Source organism: Musa acuminata, chromosome BXJ1-3 (genome assembly GCF_036884655.1).
Source record: "Musa acuminata AAA Group cultivar baxijiao chromosome BXJ1-3, Cavendish_Baxijiao_AAA, whole genome shotgun sequence".
NCBI lineage: Eukaryota > Viridiplantae > Streptophyta > Magnoliopsida > Zingiberales > Musaceae > Musa > Musa acuminata.
Window position 1 is genome coordinate 896,057 of NC_088329.1, and position 18,049 is coordinate 914,105.

At 40.4% G+C, this 18,049-nt stretch overlaps 5 protein-coding genes across 7 annotated transcripts; all 5 read left to right on the forward strand.

The window, feature by feature from the left end:
- Positions 1 to 288: 288 nt before the first annotated feature.
- On the forward strand, positions 289 to 4,035 carry LOC135614902 (RING-box protein 1a-like). The gene is made up of 5 exons (XM_065112765.1): positions 289 to 530; positions 639 to 689; positions 821 to 880; positions 3,581 to 3,652; positions 3,756 to 4,035. The coding sequence occupies exons 1-5, from the start codon at positions 401 to 403 to the stop codon at positions 3,791 to 3,793; spliced, it is 351 nt and encodes a 116-aa protein (XP_064968837.1). The 5' UTR covers positions 289 to 400; the 3' UTR covers positions 3,794 to 4,035.
- A 629-nt stretch (positions 4,036 to 4,664) lies between these two features.
- LOC103977229 (uncharacterized) lies at positions 4,665 to 5,740 on the forward strand. The gene has a single exon (XM_009392686.3). It carries the CDS (start codon positions 4,750 to 4,752, stop codon positions 5,581 to 5,583), a length of 834 nt encoding a protein of 277 aa, XP_009390961.3. The 5' UTR covers positions 4,665 to 4,749; the 3' UTR covers positions 5,584 to 5,740.
- Positions 5,741 to 6,754: 1,014 nt separating this feature from the next.
- Positions 6,755 to 10,682, forward strand: LOC135614893 (formate dehydrogenase 1, mitochondrial-like). Its single transcript, XM_065112746.1, has 6 exons — positions 6,755 to 6,923; positions 7,530 to 7,701; positions 7,957 to 8,497; positions 8,688 to 8,812; positions 10,128 to 10,240; positions 10,335 to 10,682. Exons 1-6 carry the CDS (start codon positions 6,837 to 6,839, stop codon positions 10,446 to 10,448), a joined length of 1,152 nt encoding a protein of 383 aa, XP_064968818.1. The 5' UTR covers positions 6,755 to 6,836; the 3' UTR covers positions 10,449 to 10,682.
- A 999-nt stretch (positions 10,683 to 11,681) lies between these two features.
- LOC135614906 (uncharacterized protein At4g28440-like) lies at positions 11,682 to 14,600 on the forward strand. Of its 3 annotated transcripts, none has more exons than XM_065112788.1 (3): positions 11,682 to 11,829; positions 12,833 to 13,057; positions 14,050 to 14,600. In XM_065112788.1, the coding sequence occupies exons 2-3, from the start codon at positions 12,835 to 12,837 to the stop codon at positions 14,238 to 14,240; spliced, it is 414 nt and encodes a 137-aa protein (XP_064968860.1). In that variant the 5' UTR covers positions 11,682 to 11,829; positions 12,833 to 12,834; the 3' UTR covers positions 14,241 to 14,600. The 3 variants fall into 3 exon arrangements, with proteins under 3 accessions (XP_064968860.1, XP_064968853.1, XP_064968845.1); XM_065112781.1 differs by having other exon boundaries at positions 11,755 to 11,840; XM_065112773.1 differs by lacking the exon at positions 11,682 to 11,829 and adding an exon at positions 11,837 to 11,976.
- Positions 14,601 to 15,037: 437 nt separating this feature from the next.
- LOC103977226 (uncharacterized) lies at positions 15,038 to 17,713 on the forward strand. The gene is made up of 4 exons (XM_009392681.3): positions 15,038 to 15,288; positions 16,241 to 16,411; positions 16,927 to 16,991; positions 17,450 to 17,713. The coding sequence occupies exons 2-4, from the start codon at positions 16,267 to 16,269 to the stop codon at positions 17,528 to 17,530; spliced, it is 291 nt and encodes a 96-aa protein (XP_009390956.2). The 5' UTR covers positions 15,038 to 15,288; positions 16,241 to 16,266; the 3' UTR covers positions 17,531 to 17,713.
- The last annotated feature ends 336 nt before the right edge of the window (positions 17,714 to 18,049 follow it).

Sequence of the window (18,049 nt, forward strand, 5' to 3'; positions counted from 1 at the left end):
TTCTTTTCGATTCGAAGATGCATTAACATATAAAAGAAATATGTTATTATTATTATTATTAAAACTTAATCGTATGTAATCAACGATCATTATAAAATATATATTATAATACATAGTGGTCATTAAGTATGTTTTAAATCCAAATTCATTAAATTAAGTTTTAGTACTCTTAAATTCTTACAAGCATAATAATACACCAAAACTAAATTAATAATAAAAAAGATTTTGCTCAATGCTTTCCTGCCCAAGCGGAAAAATACGGGAAGTTAATAATGGACGGTATGAGATTTCTTCCGACACGGGTGTCCGTCTCAAAGCTCCTCATAGGCTACTACAAATATCTTCCCCTCTTCGCCGTCCCGAACCCTCGTCTCTCCGCCTTACTCTCTCACCTTGATCCATGGCTTCCCTCGACACCGACGTCAACATGGTTCCTGCCGGCGAGGGGTCCAGCGCCGGGCCCTCCTCCTCGAAGAAACCCAAGAGGTTCGAGATCAAGAAGTGGAACGCCGTCGCGCTTTGGGCCTGGGGTATGTGCCCGATCGCCACACCCTCGTAGCAGTTTTAGGGTTTCGAATCTTGGTTCTTTATCCGTGGATCTCATCGATTGATGCACCCATTTGATGCGATCGTTGCAGATATCGTGGTGGATAACTGCGCTATTTGTAGGAACCACATCATGGACCTCTGTGAGCTGTCTTTCCCCTTCTATGATTTCTTAATTGTTTGTCTTGGTTACTGATTTTTCGTGCGCTAGCGTTAGGGTTTCTGATCTGTTTGTTCTGGCTTTGACATTCCTGGTCCTGAAACATCTTTGCAGGCATCGAGTGCCAGGCTAATCAGGCGAGTGCGACGAGTGAAGAGTGCACAGTGGCTTGGGGTATGCTTCATGATTTCGAAACTTGACCAATCTAAGTTCTTCTTTGATTTCTTGTTTATAATGATTATCATATGAACTTTTTTCCTTCATGAGAATTATGTAAGCAACAAACTTATTAGTCCTTTTGACTTTTGAGTATGATGCATCTTAATCTCGTAAATTTCTTTTATGCTGTCTATATGGTAAAGTAAATTTCTGCTTTGATGGTCTATACTTGTTCACAAGCGATAAATTAGGCAGCAGCAGTTCGTCCTACAGCCCAACTTGGATATTTTTTAGGCCACTTTTCTTGGCCTAAAAAATGGATCTTCCTTGTCATACTAATTCCTTTTACACATATCCAATTTTCTTGAGCCTTCATGCATCACACAAGGTGTGATAATGGTGCAATTGCAAGAAAACAAGAAAATTGCAAGTGGAAAAGGAAAGGTGGAGAAAGAATGAGAAGTTGCTGTCATCTTGAGGACTTGTAGAGTAGTTTCCCCTGACACTAGTTATAAACATGACGTTCAGGGAATTCTCAGGAAGTGTTGGCATCCATCACAACGGTCTCAAAGATTCTTTTTCTTTTACTTTATAGAAGACGGACAAGTATGTTGTCTAAATATAACTTAACCTTCGTAGCCATCTGAAGAAAACTGAACCCAGGCTTTGATATTGTGGATAAGACATGATTTATGTGAGTCAATCTTTTGTTGAACTCCCAGATCCATGATGGCATGTCATTTTCAAGTTTGGTCATCTTGCTTTTTTCTTATAGGGAAGATTCCTTTTGTTGCAAGAGCCACAAGGTTACAATTTCTTTTTTACTTCTGAATAGTCATATGGATTTGAAAATTTTGATTGCAGAAATGATCGATTATTTGGTGCCGGATTTGATCAGTTGGATTAGACAAAATTAATAGGAGGATAGGGGCTTTGCAACTTAATATGTAGTTCAATTTTTAAAATTATTGGCTACTATAATAGGAAATTTGAACTCTAAATTTGAATGATGAATGAAAATTCTTCAACTTTCCACTTCTGTGGAAAGATAATGGGGTTTTCCTGATTACATGATTTTAATTTTTCTCCACTTCTCTTTGAAAGTTTGTTTCTGGACCAAAGGAAACTACGTTCTTTCCACTTGTTTAACTGTTATAACCATTCTCAAAGTATATTTCACTCCTTACTTTCTTTCGTTGCCTCTTCTTTCAATTCAAAATAGGTTATTGGATTTGTAAAATGATAGGTGATGGTTATGGGCCTTCTCAACAATTCACAGCACACTTGAAATTGAAGACATATTTGTGTTCACAACATATAGATTCTTTTGGGAATTAGTTTACGAGTCAATTTTTATGTTGGGAAAAGTTGGAATTGTTTCCAAGGTGAAAGTTTATGTGAATAGAGTTATAGATGGTTGGTTATGTTTCTTGCTGTTCACGGATTAATTTCAATTTTTTCTTTGTTGTCGGTTAGTTTGGACTTTTATCTAATTATGAGTCTAGAGATTTCCAAAATGACTTTTAGAAATACTAACAAAAATATCTGGGTATGACTTGGATGCCCTAGCTAGATGAGGTCGATCCTCTCAAGTCTGATTTCATCGGATCTCCTTTTGACTAGGAGATCAATTCGATCTAGATGCAGTTTGATATTTTCCAGTTACGAAACTTTATTCCGTCATTGCATGTTCCAACAAGCTGGGTGATAGGCTACCACATCTGGAGCATGGCTGGCTAGGACCGTCATGTAAACAGATGGTGCCGACTGGTGGTTGGTTTTGATCAGATATCTAGAGCTACCAATGAGCTTGTGCAAAGTGATGCGGTGTTCTTGAAAGATTAATGCCAATCCAAGTTAGGCGTTAGGCATCGACTTTCATATAATCTTTTAGGATGAGTCTTGAGCTGCCAGTGTTGTCTTTTGGTATGAAGAAGAGATCATGTGATCATTTGTATTATGAATAAAGATCAAGTCAGCATTGTAAGTAATTTTGTTAAGCTTGTACTTGGCTAAAACTGTCCCTTGTAGATTTTCAACATGGTCCAACCGTGATGGTTCCAGGCCAAGTAGGCCTTGAATTAGATAGGATTTGGATCATAATAATAGGCCTATCCTACAAAATGTTATCCACAAGATGGAGAAACAATCTTGATCATTTTATCTGTTTTATTTAACTTTTTGTATGCATGAGTTGAATTCACATATAACCATTATATGAACTTCAGGACATGTTGGAGAGTCATTATCAGTGACACATTATCTGCTGCTGTTGAAAATACTTTCATTTATCCTGGTCTTTTGAACATCATCATCATCAACAACAACAATGAACAACGTCTACTATCAAAGATTTTTAATACTTTCTATATATGTCAAGGTGCACTTTTTTCTGTGAACATTGTGAAATGGCAGTAGTAGGGCCATGGAACCAGTGAGTTATGGTGAATGGATAGTTGTGTTTTTGTTTTAAAACTTAAAATGCTCATCCACCTGTCTTTAACGTCCATTAGTAAAGAAAGATCATGGATACCCTGTCTTTGCACGGTAATGGATACCCCTTAAATTGGATACAAAGACAACAAGTTTGTTTAGATGATCATCTTTAGCACCTGAATAGATGATGCTACTGAATTTAATTTTGTCCACTGATTTATTTCAATGGTTTAACTTTGTGCTCTTTCTTGACGGCGCGGCATGCTTTGCTCCAAACAGGTGTCTGCAATCATGCCTTCCATTTCCATTGTATCAGTCGGTGGCTCAAGACTCGTCAAGTTTGCCCTCTGGGTAATTAAATCTTTTACTACCAATTCCTCTCGAAATTTTTATTTTTATTTTTATTTTACTACTGTAGTCTTGCATTGACAAAATACTCTTAATACATCTCCAGACAACAGCGAGTGGGAATTCCAGAAGTATGGTCATTAGAATAGATGACTTCGCTGCAGGTGATATTTGCCAACAGAGTGCATCCAGCTTTTGTATCCTCGTGCTTCCTCTCCTGATTTCCATGTGTGTGTCAGTGTGGAATTTTAGAACATGTCAATTGATCGTCCACTGATTGCTGCCGTCTGTAAACAAACACAACAAACATCTTATCATTTAATGCCTCGTTGTGAAGGCTGCTACATCATCGTTCAATAAGTTTACCTGACAGCCTTCTTTCTTGAGATTTGAGTTTCCTTACTCTTTACCTGACAGCCTACTTTCTTGAGATTTTCCTTACTCTCTCACCTGCCGTCACCAGAAGCTCACCCCCGGTCCTCGTACGCATCTCTCTACGGGCCGGTGCCTTGTAAATCTTAATATGGATATGGAGTGGCAAAACCCCGCCCGGCCCGGCCCATTAATTGGCCAAACCAATGACCTCATGCGTGACTTCACGTAGCTAATCTCCCGGGGTCCAGGCGGCTTCGTCAGAAGACAGCATTGTGCATGTATTCCAATCTTGTGATTTCTACCAACGCGATCAATCTTATCATAGAACAGTGACAGACACGTGGGCTGGATTATATAAATTATTTAGGGAAGGCATCCGCGTGAAACGGTCGACCTTCTGGAAGCTCGACGCGTCCTGCTTATCCTCCTCGGAGGGAAGCAACCATGCAACAGTCGACCTGGGGCGGTCGCCTACCATTTCCACCTACCACGCATCCCTCGCCACTTAATTGGACAACTCCAACCATCCACAACAACGGTCCAGAATTCGACCTTCGTCGTGTGTCCCACCATCGATAAGTGGAGCCCATTGCATCGGACTTTCGATGATAACTAATGGAAACCTGAACCCTGACGACGATGACGCGGTCCTTCCATTTGTCCGCTCCCTCTTTATAGCCCTCGTTCGCTCTGCTTCCACGACACCGCGGACCAAGCAAGGGAGGATGACGACGGAACCGCTCGGGAAGCCGGCCCTCGAGGCCTCTCCCAGCTTCGGCGGCGCCTCCGCCTCCGCATCCGCATCCGTCGACGAGAACGAGCCGGCGTCCGATGCATCCAAGTCTGCCTCTCGCCACGATTTTTCCGCTCACCAAGTTAGTCCGTCGGAGGCGGAGGAGAAGAACGCGGTCGACGAAGACGACGACGACTCCGGCGATGAATTCGAGTTCACGTTCGCGGTGAGGGACGCCGATGCGTTTCCCTCCGTCACCGCGGACGAGATCTTTTCCGGCGGCCGGATCATACCCACCTACCCCGTCTTCAACCGCGACCTCCTCCTCCCTCTTTCCGCCGCCGACGAGCCGACGATCACAGCAAAGGATCAGGCCGACCAGATTTCGTTCGGACGGCTCCAGATCGTGACAGGGGCGGAGTCTTCGACGGAGGAGCTGGCGGCGGCCGGAGAGCACTTCCCGGGTGGGGCAGACCGGTGCAAGAAGAGCGCCTCGACCGGATCGTCGATGCAGTGGCGGCTACGTGACATGGTCGGCCGGAGCCACAGCGACGGGAAGGAAAAGTTCGTGTTCCTCGAGGCGTCGGCCAAAAAGAACATCATGAGTCCCAACACCGCGAGAGCGGCGGCAGGTGGGAAGGGGGCGAAGGAGGGAGGGCGGTTAGCGGAGGTTGATGCGGTCACCGGCCACCGTCGGTTCCACGGCAAGGGAACAAGCGAGAAGGCGGTGAAGGGACCGAGGCGGTCCTTCTTACCGTACCGACAACAGCTCCTGGGGTTGTTTGCTCCAGTGAACGGCCTCCGCCGGTCACATCACCCGTTCTAATAATCCTAACTTCTTTTATCCTCAAGCAAACCCTAATCTCTCTTATTTCTTTATACAATTAAGCAACTTCAAATCGAAATTTCTCTTATTTCTATTAATATGTAAATGTTTGGTATGACCTTTTTATGATTTGATGGAATGGACTATTTTTAAGCTAGTTTTTTGTTATCGGACCTGATTATTGATTCGGAGTCAGATCAAATTTCTTCTTTTGCATTGATTCTAAGTTGATTTTTGAGCGACTTTGATTTTATCAAACTCCATAAAATTATGTGAATAGTATTTCCATTAATACTACTTGATAAGAGATAATATCACTATAATATCTATGTATTTATATTCTTCTTATAATAAGATTATAATATTATTATTATCTCTTGGTTGATATTGATTACAAAGAAGATGATCATATCGACATGATGATGAGATATGTCTTATGTAAGAGATCATATCCCTTACATCATGAACACTAAAGTAATGTTGGCGAGTCTCCCATCATATCATATTAAAGAGATCATCCCTCCGAATCAATCAATCAATCTTGAGATGTCACGGGCCAAACAGTACTCGCCCATATCCGATATATAATTTCGACGACAAAGGATCGTGTGTAACGTATCATGATGCGTCGGACGGTCAGGAATCCACCCCTTGTCTGCCATCGTACCAACAGCCAAGCCGCCCGGGGCCCGCTGTTGCTCTCGCTGCCACGCCTCCCGGTGAAAAAGATCGCATGTTCACAGCGACGCACCAAACGAACCACTTCACCGTGTCATTATCTAACACGTAGACAAGTTCGTAGGCCACTGTGGCGGATGTAACACGCGTCGTCTTTTCGACCGTGCTATTTTATTTCCTTCAGCAGATTACTACACCGGATCTGGTCCCAAACGAGGGTAAGGTCTATCCGATCTGCCGATAGCTTGAGGATCACCTGTATAACTGGAAGCCACCGAACTCAAAAGAAACGCATCTTATTAACTTGCGATCCAGTCTTTATCCAATGAGAAGTCGTATTTCCCTGTTTGCTGAAGACGTTGAGACACGAGAGTTACAAGGCGTTTCCAGCGACGGGATAGTAAGCCTTGGGTTCCTCCTTGCATATTTGCCCGACACGTGTTCTCTTCTGCCGTTTGGCTTCCCTGAACTCTCTCTTGCTCTCACAAGTCTACTAGTCCTATATACAGTGACTTTACCTCTTCGCTGACTCTCCCGTCTCCGTTCCGATCTCTCGTCTCGATCGCAATAGGCCGATGGCGATGCTGAGGGCGGCGAAACACGCGATGAGATCCCTGGGTTCTACGGCACCCGAGGCGGCTCCTTTCTCAAGGATGCTTCATGTAACCTATAAATTCCCTTTTTGTGATCCTTACTGGTTTTTCCGCCCCTTCTGATGGAGCAGCAATTTGCCTGGGTTCCGATTACTGTTTTCGAATAATATTCGTCTTGGCGGTGATCTGGAAAGTCACAATTGTTTTGGTGCCTTTAAATGCCTGATTTTGAGTGACTGCGTTCTGAAATTTTCTCGCCTTCATAATAAGTTAGGTGGTAATTTTGAGTTTGAGTAACATGTAGTCAGTTTAATTAGCGTCGGAAATGATTATAAGCGGCCGTTGGGTTTCTATCTTTTGATAACTTTGGTGATTGGCGGTCTAATTTGGTTAATCAAACCCAAGAAGTAGTAAAAGGCAGAATCTTTGGTGTGTAGGTCTTTGGTAATTTTGGTTTTCTCAGGATGCACACTTGGTGTATTGACTTCTTGCTTGATCTACGATTAAAGAAGAAAAAAAAAAGAATTTAGAAATTGAGAATTGTAGTCTTGTTTGTTTGTTTTGAGCATTCTTTATCTAATTTTCTTCCTGTATTGTCTTGAATGAAAAAGAGAGAAAAAAAAAAAAGTTAAAAGAAAGTTGTGACAAGAATTTTGGATCGTGATCATCATGCAGGCTTCTCCCGGAAGCAAGAAGATCGTCGGAGTATTCTACAAAGCCAATGAGTATGCTTCGTTGAACGCCAAGTTCGTAGGGTGCGTCGAGGGATCCTTGGGCATTCGGGACTGGCTGGAATCTCAAGGCCACCAATACATTGTCACTGATGATAAAGAGGGCCCAAATTGTGGTTGGTACCATTCAGGATTCGATATTACTTCAAATATGCTTGAATAATTTATGTCAACGGATGAATTTTTGCCAACATGCTTTGACAAAGATGGAGAGTGTTAATGCATGTTGGCATTTAGCAATATTTCTTCATATAGTTTACCTCTTTTCAGATTGCATAGAGTGATTCCAGCTGGAATTTTGTAGTGATTGTTCTCTCGATTTTCTTTTATGCGTTTGTTCCTTTACTAATTGTTCTCTCTTCTCGTGCCAGAGCTTGAGAAGCATATTCATGATATGCATGTTCTGATAACAACCCCATTTCATCCGGCTTATGTTACCGCGGAGAGGATAAAGAGGGCTAAAAACTTGCAACTTCTTCTCACTGCTGGAATTGGCTCAGACCACATTGATCTGAAAGCTGCAGCGGAGGCTGGATTGACTGTAGCAGAGGTCACCGGAAGCAATGTGGTCTCTGTTGCAGAAGATGAGCTCATGCGAATTCTCATTCTTGTCCGAAACTTCGTTCCCGGTTATCTTCAGGTGATTAAAGGTGATTGGAATGTAGCAGGAATCGCATACAGAGCATATGATCTGGAGGGCAAGACTGTTGGAACTGTTGGTGCTGGCCGAATTGGAAAGCTTTTGCTCCAGCGTTTGAAGCCCTTCAACTGCAATCTGCTCTATTATGACCGGATTAAGATGGACCCTGCACTGGAGAAAGAGATAGGGGCAAAGTTTGAGGAAGATCTTGACACAATGCTTCCTAAATGCGACATTATTGTTATAAACACACCTCTTACAGAGAAAACCAGGTTTCTTTCTTTGATTATTTAATGATTGAAAGTGGAATATTTTATTTTATGATTATGAAGTTGCTTTAAGTTTTCTATAAACTGGAGAATTTAATTATTTGAGATGGTTAGTTGGATCATTGTGCATGTAGTCATGTCTTTTGTTTATTTGATCGTAATCTGGTGCTAAGTGTTGCACTGTTTGCTTCAGAGGAATGTTTAACAAGGAGAGGATTGGAAAGCTGAAGAAGGGAGTTCTTATCGTGAATAACGCTCGAGGCGCTATCATGGACACTCAAGCAGTTGCTGATGCTTGCTCCAGTGGGCACATTGCAGGTGCAGTACTTATCAGATCTATGTTTTAAATGCTTGATATCATTGTTTCTCATAATGTTAGAGATGATCTTAAGGTAAAGTGATTATTCACTTGATTTGGTCATATAGACCTCCGCGTTCACCGTCTCTGCCATGGTACAGAATGCTTGTAAGCACATTACCTTTGTCATTGTACACAGAATATATGTAAAATTAGAATCAAAGAATCGAATAATGATTCTTAGTAAAGATGATAAATAAAATGTCTTTAACGGAGATCCACGGAAGAGAGGAGCAGCCAACTAACTTAGTTAGGCTGGAATATTGGTGAGACATGCAATTATAAGAAACCTGCGTTGTAAACTGATTGTATTGATTAGTCATTTAGTAGCATGGAATGTTCAAGAAGATTTGCTGGACAAATTGAAACATAAAATGTAAAAGAACATATTGGATTAGCTTGTAAACTGAATAATCTGAAGTATGGCTTAGTCAATAGCTCTGTGATCGTAAATAATGACTCTAATTTATTGGCTATGTGAAGAATGTCTAACTTGTTGAACAAGCTAAGAATATGTTGGTGCGTAGGATTTGTTGAAGAAAAATAGGAATTCTGACTGTAGCACCAGTTTGCGCAAACTCATATTTGAACAAAGAGAATAATGTCCCAAGGAAAATATTCAAGGTCCGAAAAAAAAAAGAGAGGCCATGACAAGCACTTAATTCTATAGTAGGAACAAAAATTATGAGAACTTGGACACAAAGAGGCTTTCATGCAATTCTCGTCCTATTTCCTTTTTCTTTGTTCGAGTGAATTCTTGAGCAGCTATTAGGAGAAGGGTACGAAACATTGCATCACAGATTTAAGGAATTCCACTATAAGATATACAATGGACATCCTTATGATCCTACCTAGAAAACACCAACCAACTTCAGCACGATAGTGAACTTATTAAATGCCCTGTAGTTTTATTGTGGCCATGCATTTTAACTGAAAGAAGTTAATATTGTACTCCAGCCTGACATTATTAATCGGAAATAGAAGCACTATCTGAAAATCCTAACTTGATTTGGGTGCTCCTATTTAATACTGTATGAGAGAACGATTAGCTTGCCAGATCATGACGAATTCTGATGGACCATTCATTGGTGGGATTCCACTTCCCTAACTAAACTGGCTCAAATTCCAACTGTAATAAGCATGCGCATATAGGATAATTACCGTTTCAGCAACTATCCAAAAACTCTATTCCATATGTTTCTTATTTTTTTCTCCTAGTCAGTAGTTCAAGTCACTATTTATCATAATTATAATTGAAATCCTCTGATCATTCAGGTTACAGCGGCGATGTCTGGAATCCACAGCCAGCTCCCAAAGATCATCCATGGCGGTACATGCCAAACCAGGCAATGACACCCCACATTTCTGGAACTACCATCGACGGCCAAGTATGCCTTCTTTCTTGCTTGGTTTCCTTCATCCCTTCTAAATCTTTGCCGAATGTCAAATAGTTATATTTGGAATTATATCACAACCATGCAGCTGAGGTACGCTGCTGGAGTGAAGGACATGCTGGATTGTTACTTCAAAGGACAGGAATTCCCAGCCCAAAACTACATTGTGAAGGAGGGAAAGCTAGCGAGCCAGTACCAGTGATGATACACCTCTCTTCTGCACCGGGAAGCTTTCATGTGAATCATCGTGTTGGTTTATCGTAATAAACCATGTAGTGTGCTACATGGGTTGCGTTCCAATTCGCGAAGTGTTCATTTCAGTGTATCGAACTCTCCTCTTGTGCTAGCTACTACAAATCCTTGTAATGGCTATTGTTCTGGTTTCTCTGAGTCCTACTCTAGCAGTTCCACAATAACAGAACACCATTGTAGACAACCTGACTTGTGTGCCATCATCAATGTCGGTGTGTTCTGTCCAAAAAGACTCTACACATGCATCTTTGTTCAATCCATTTTTAATCAATTTCGACCTAATTTAGGTCAAAATTGAATCTTGCCCGACTGCAAGCTACATCATGATCTCTCATCGTGGCTTCTCTGTCGTCGCACCGTTCTTGGTGGCCCATGACCAACCGATGATCTGCTTCAGCATCTGGTATATTTTTATGATATAAAATATTTTAATTTCAAAAATCTAATATTAATTGTAAGCATAAAAATTATAATTATGTTGTTATGCGAAAAAATTAAAATTAAATGCTAGAAACTGAAATCTGCAAATACACATTCGTCCAATCCGAAAGAAAGAAGCAATAATACCAATTTGAAAGGAGAACTAAACTCATCTTTTTTTTTTCTTTCTATCATTTATCATTAACGGGTGATGGAATAGGGATCAAGGGAGATTGTAAATAGATTTATAATCTCAATTTATCATGGTTTGAGATTCTATCATTTTATATACAAGAGCAAACGATTTAAGATAATAATTAAAAAAAATTCATTCCATCAATGTATTTCCTAAAAAATTATATTAAAATAATTTTTGATAATTATAATCAATCATATCTATAATATATCATATCTAATTGAATATGACCATATAATTTGTATCATCTGCAAAATACTTCAGATAACATATAGATCTTATAAATCAACCCAAGCCCTCTTTACCACTTTCGATGTCGTATGGTATACAGAGCATCAAATGTGAATGTGAATCACATAAAGTCTAATTTGAGATAGAAGAGATAAATTTCGGGTCAGATTCAAGTCGGGTTATCGGATCATTATGAGGCACCAACATCCATAGTCCGATCGAATCTTATCCGAAACCGGGTGGGCAAAGCCGCCCCCACCCAAATAGCAATTACTTTCAAATCGAAGGGCCATTTTGAAATATGTTGTCATCTCGGTTCGAAACCCCGTGGCCCGCCATCCAGATGTACGGCCGGGATCATCCGATCGGACGGCAAGAGAACCGTTGGCATTCCCCCCTCGAAAAGCGAGCTTCCAAAGTCTCGCTTCTCCGCCACGACCGCACGGATCTCCGCCTCATTCTCCCCTCACAGGAAATAGAAAAGGTAAAAAGGAGGTATCTTTTTCTGCTCTTATCCATTGTGATCTCCTCAGTCGGATTGCGATTTAGAGTTACGATCCTGTTTTTTTCTCCGATTGCGAGGCCGATCTCCAAATATCTCACCATTTCGGTTTCCCTTTCGTTGTCGATGGTTCGGAACGCCTTCTTTTGATCCAAGAGTTCGATTTCTTCTGATTTATGACTCTGCGTTTGGATCATACCTGAAATAGATTTGTTATCTTGTTTTGTACCTTAATCTGCTCTTCTTATGTTAGTAAAGATTCCAATTGTATGCTTTCCTGAAGGATTCCTAATGCGTGGGTTTCGTTTCTTAATTGGTAGAGAAAAGTCAGCTTGTCCAGTTTTGATCAAAATTTGATTTATTTGATAACCAATTCTGATCTGTGTTCCTTTGGGATCATGATGATGACAAGACAACTTTGAAATTTCTTCTAGATGTGGTCAATTATTGGTTCGAATCGTATGCACTGTATCTGTTAAAAATGTAAGAAAAGATACCAGCTATATGTCCGAGAAAGTTCATATGCTTTGACTTGATAGAGAATTTTTAAGAAAGATAGTCGATACTGTGCTTAAACATGTATAAAGTTAGATTAAATTTCATATGATTGCATCGATATCTGTCTACTCTACGTTTGTAGATTAGCCCAAGTTTGTTTCCTCTTCTCGTCAAATTTAGCCATCTTGTGTTACTAGTGGTCAATAATGGTGCTAGTAATAGAAACTATATTTTGTGTTACTATCCATAATTAAGTTGTCGTAATTACTATGACTGTTCAGGGTGATTCTGTCCCTATTGATTAGATCATTAGCAAAACCATCTTTGAGAGCAAACAATTGTTACCATATAAAAAATGCTTGTGTTAATTTCTATAATGACCTTGTTACGTGTTCTATCAGTAAACATAAAGAGATTTTGAGTGAGCTTAGTTTTCATTTATTCTGGTTAATTGTTGCTTACTCTTATCTGTTTTGCTATTCCTCAGAAATGGCTGATATGAAGCCTGGGTTGAGAAAACCAGTATTCACCAAGGTTGATCAGCTTCGGCCCGGAACCAATGGGCATACATTGACAGTTAAGGTGGTGGACTCCAAGATGGTCCTGCAGAAGAAGCGCCCTGATGGGCCTCAAGTACGTCAAATGCGTATTGCAGAATGCTTGGTTGGTGATGAAACTGGCATGATTCTCGTCACTGCTAGGAATGAGCAGGGTAAACCTTTTTGTTCTGATTTATGGCATCGAACAGGATAAGCCTTTATAGTTTTACTAGTCCATTCCAGTCCACTTAAAAACATCAGTAGATTTATGTGCGCTTTTTATAATGTAGTATCATGGTTCAGGGTGACTCCTCCTCCTCAAGTCTCAACATTTAAGTCTTGGTAACCCAACAAATGGCAAGCTTGCATATATTTGACCCTTCCTGTGTCCTGCTTTGGTGGGAGCCTCGTGCATCCTCCTTTTAGCTGAACTTAATAGAGAAGAACATCTGAAGCCAAAAACATAAGATGATAGATCAATAATTATCCTAATTCAATCAAGATTCTAAATTGAAACAATGTGAAGAAGAGGATTCTGAAATAAACCAAACTACTGATGTGATGATGAGTGCTCGATAATTATCTAAGACTTGAACTACTGATTAGAGAATTCCAAAGTAAGATTTAACCACTATTCCAGTTTTCAGCCATCAAATGTAAATGAAATACTAAAATTAATGAATTAGACACTCGAATGCTCTCTTTGCTGCAGTGTATCGACAGTCACTTCTGTTTCATCGTGGAAGCTAGTTGGAAATAGACTGCATAACAGGAGAAAACCAATTTTATTATGAAGAAGAGAAAAATGCATTTGGGTTAATCAAAATGTTTGCATGCTGTTTCATCTCTCATATCGATTCCTTTCATTCTTTTCCCATGCATGTACGAAGAAAAAGGTAAAAGTTGGGCTTGTATGGAACTCCTGGAAATGTTCCTTGAAGACCTGGTTTCATACTTTCTGCTCTTCTCGTGCTTCAATTATGCAAATTATGATGTATTTTTAGCCCACCCTTCTCTTTTACATGAGCTTACTGCAATCTCTGGCACCCTGAACCTGTATAATTATTAAATGACAATTCTCTATTTAAGTTTTTTCTAATTGTTGCTTCTCAATTGTATTCTTTCACATTGCTTCTGTAACCTGTAAATGCACGGTTTTTTTCAGTGGACATGATGACGCCAGGGACCACATTAATTCTCCGGAATGCAAAGATTGATATGTTCAAGGGATCCATGAGACTTGCTGTGGACAAATGGGGCCGTGTTGAAGTGACCGATCCAGCAGATTTCACTGTGAAAGAGGATAATAACCTATCTCTGGTGGAATATGAACTGGTGAATGTTGTCGAAGAGTGACTTGGTTTCGCCGTGCTGATACTCTACCTATGTGCTGAGCAAATCAAGCGTAATATACTCTTCTATGTATCTGGTGGTTAGCAAGTTGTTTTTACATCCTCCAAGCATCCGCAACTATGGAGCAGCCCAGACAAACTAATTTTAGGACATCAAGGTGCAATCAAGATAAAGCTACAAGCAGATCTGAGCAATGCAAGCTTGTCGAAGCCTATGATGGTAATTGTTTGAACTTTGTTTGGCTTGTCCAAAAGTTAGTCCATGTTGTGTTGTTACTGGCTGTTTAATTTGGTTCTGAGAATGTCTTTGTGGTCTTTGCTCATGTGACAACACATCCATGAATAAATATCAAATTATCGAGAAGTGCTGATTTATCTTACAGTGAGATTTGAGAATCCATCTTTTGCTGATGAGATGGTACATCTTAAATTTATTTACTTCCAAAAGGTATTTGTCTTTGTAGAAAGTAGGACATAAAATGAAACATCATTGTGTTTTGTTGTACATTCTGTCATAGTTTCTACGTACCGATTGATCCATCTTTCTTTCTATCAATAATCAATATGAGATTTTAAGCTGAGTTTGATGCAGATTCTATCATGAAATCCATGTGTCTGAAACAGCAGAGACAGCATTATTATGCATTCCAGATACATCGAGTATGTTGTCGATACAGTAATACCAAGAGTCTTCTTTAAGAACGGACCTAATTAGATACACGTCGATGCAATTCTGAGGAGGGTAGAGCTCAGCCGTGTACTCCAATCCATCGATCCTATCCGTCAGTTGATCCGGATAAGTCCATCTCGGCGCTTTGTGGCCCGTCGGATCCTTGGGTTCTCTCCCGTGGAGCCTCGCGAGTTCTGTTGTGGATGCGGCGGCATATCGGCCGACCGCGTAAACCCCGGAAGCTGAACCCTAACTCTAACCGCCCGCGACTCCAAGCCGCTAGCGAGCGCCTCCACCGCGCCTCCCTCCAGGAGCTCGACGTACTCCTTCCGCCTCCGCTTCCACCACGGCCACATCGCCCGCGGTTCCTCCGCTTTCGACGGTGCGCCTCCCCCTCCCCACTCTCGTGCTAACGCTCTACTTCTTTCTCCTCTCCTCCTTCTCCTGCTATCGCTCTCCTTCTTTCTCCCCTCCACCTCTGCCGTCGCCCCAGCCCGAGTCTTACCGATCTCGCGTCCCTACCAACGGCCTCCCCATGCCCCGACATCCCTCATCTCCCTCTTTCTTCTCGTCCTCCGTCGCCCCCCGTTGAGCCTTCCCGACAGCTCCCACCTACTCCTCATCCTTATCCTCATCATCATCCTCCTTCTCCCCGATAGCTCCCATCCCAAGTCCCAGTCGTCAGCCCCCTCTCCTTGCTTCTTTCCCAGGCAACCCCTTGCTGCTTCCCTGCTTCTCCCCCTCCTTTTCTGTTTCATTATCTTTTTAATTGTTAATAATAGTTAGTTTTTGTTAGTATAGCCTATGAATTGTTTGAAGGATTGAAACTGTCATTGCTGGTGCTTTAAATGAATCTAATTTGATGATTTAGTAGTGATATTTGAAATATGATGTATTGTCTTATTTTTATTTAAGCGATTATATTTTTCTATAATTTTAATATTAGCGAGCACCTCATCTCGGTCGCCCGAGCATCTAACGCCTCGGCATTTTGGCACTGACGGCTTTCAGTGCTTATCACCTTTGACTACACTGCAAGCTAGAACTATGCTCATGCATTCATTACATTTTGCTCTGCTGGTATCATTTGCATGTTTTCTAATGGTTATCATGTTTGTTGCTTATCAGCTATTTTTTTATTTTCTTGGTTCTTTTCATATGATTTTGACTGAGGCCATCTATGTTCCTTGTCAATTATGTATCCATTTTCAAATTTGTATAGGCATGCATTCGAGTGGAGGCACATGAGACTCCTTCTGTTTCTGTATTTGCATATTATTTTTGCTTATGTTTAGTATTTCTCGACGTTCCATTGTCTTTTATGTTGGTTGAAGGATAAAGAACAAGAAAAACAAACAAAATGCCTCTGGGATTGATAGTGGGGTTGGCGAGGGCAATGCGGAGGAAGCGAACTTCATCATTGAGTATATTATCTTCAAAAAGAGGGCCCCGGGACTACTACAAGGGAAAAAATTGCAAGCCCACTGGTTTCCACACTCGTAAAGGTTATGATCATCACACTCGATTTTGTTTACTGTGTTCCGCAGTCTTTCATAATTTCAGTTTTGTTTACTTACTTCTTTTAAGGGGTGTTGAAATCTCATGGCTAGGCATTCACTAGAATATTTCTTAGTTCTTATTCCTTTAATGTGGTTGATATGATTCATGAATCAATTGAGTTTAGTTGGTCTAGTGTGATGATCGAGTGAAAGGATCATACTGGTCTCTTTTTTTTTCGCCTTTTGGCATATGCTGTCATAGTTTTCGTAATGCTATGCAAGATGTGTGTCCAAGAATTTCATAATGCAGTCCTGTTTTAGACTTATACTAATTTCCACCTCCTTGCATAATCTGCATTCTTTAGGGGTTCAAAGAAAATGGAACATATAGATGAATACTATACTATAGTTAGTAGTATAATATCTTACTTGGTTAAGCAACTCAAAGCAAGTTCTAATCTTGAGTTAAATTTGATGGGAATGCTATCTGTTATTGAGGTCAATGTATCATTTTGTAACAGGTGGGTATGTAGTGATGGATGAGAAGTTGCCACTCTATGTTGTCCCAGATTTAACCGACTTTAAGGTAATTTAAATGTTAATAGCATCATATCTTGAATAAATTGCTATTTTTTCGTATGCTTGTACTCTGATATGAACTTTATAGATTTCTTATTGGAAATAACTCTAGGAATGTTAAACCAAGTAATTTTTATTCTCTATACTAATTATTCGTGGAGAAACCATCACTGGAGTTTTATTAACTCAGTTGCTATTTGCTATGTGACAGTGGATTCTTGTGGTGATGCTATTTCTTTCTATCTATTTTCTTAACTCTAATAAAAAATAATAATAATAATAATAATACTCGCACCGTGTGAACCAGCACTATTATGGCCAAAATTCCTGCCACATGATTTATCATCTGTTTCACTTATTGCATATAATACAAATTCTTGCTGTGTTCTGAGAACTCAAAAGTTCAGCTGAATCATTTGTCTACTCTTAGAGACACTGAATCATGGTATTTACATATTTCTGCAGCTCAAGCCATATGTATCACAGTGCCCCAGGGATGCAGCTGCCACCTCGACCACCGCCGAGTCTGCCGACAAGGCCAAGTAAATGCAGCACGAGTTTGTACAACTTGTGTTATTGCTCATCTGTTGCATGCAAGAATTTTTCAGTGACCCTTAGTCATTCTTGTTTACATTGGATGCATATATCCCTTTGATTGCCAAAAAAAAATGCACCTTAACCTTTGGGTATGTCCATAAAAATTAATAAATGGGCATAGTAGACTCGTCATGTTGTGATGTGATGAATGTTTTCTATGTTAGAGTTATCTGCATGTACAAATCTGTCACATTGATTTAGCCCCATGGATTGTGTACTACGGTTGTGTGTCGCATCATCATCATCATCATCATCATCATCATGTTCCTTCTTCGCGGTCTAATCGGCGTAAGTAGTCTCAGTTGAACTCATACGGAACTCGAGACCTTGGAAGCTAAGAACCGCAACTAAGGTATATATCTACACGCTTATAAAACCATTGGCTAATTAAAAAAAAAAATTCATAAAAATAATTTAATACTAATATAGAAATAATGACACGACATGATACGTCAATCCTACATGATC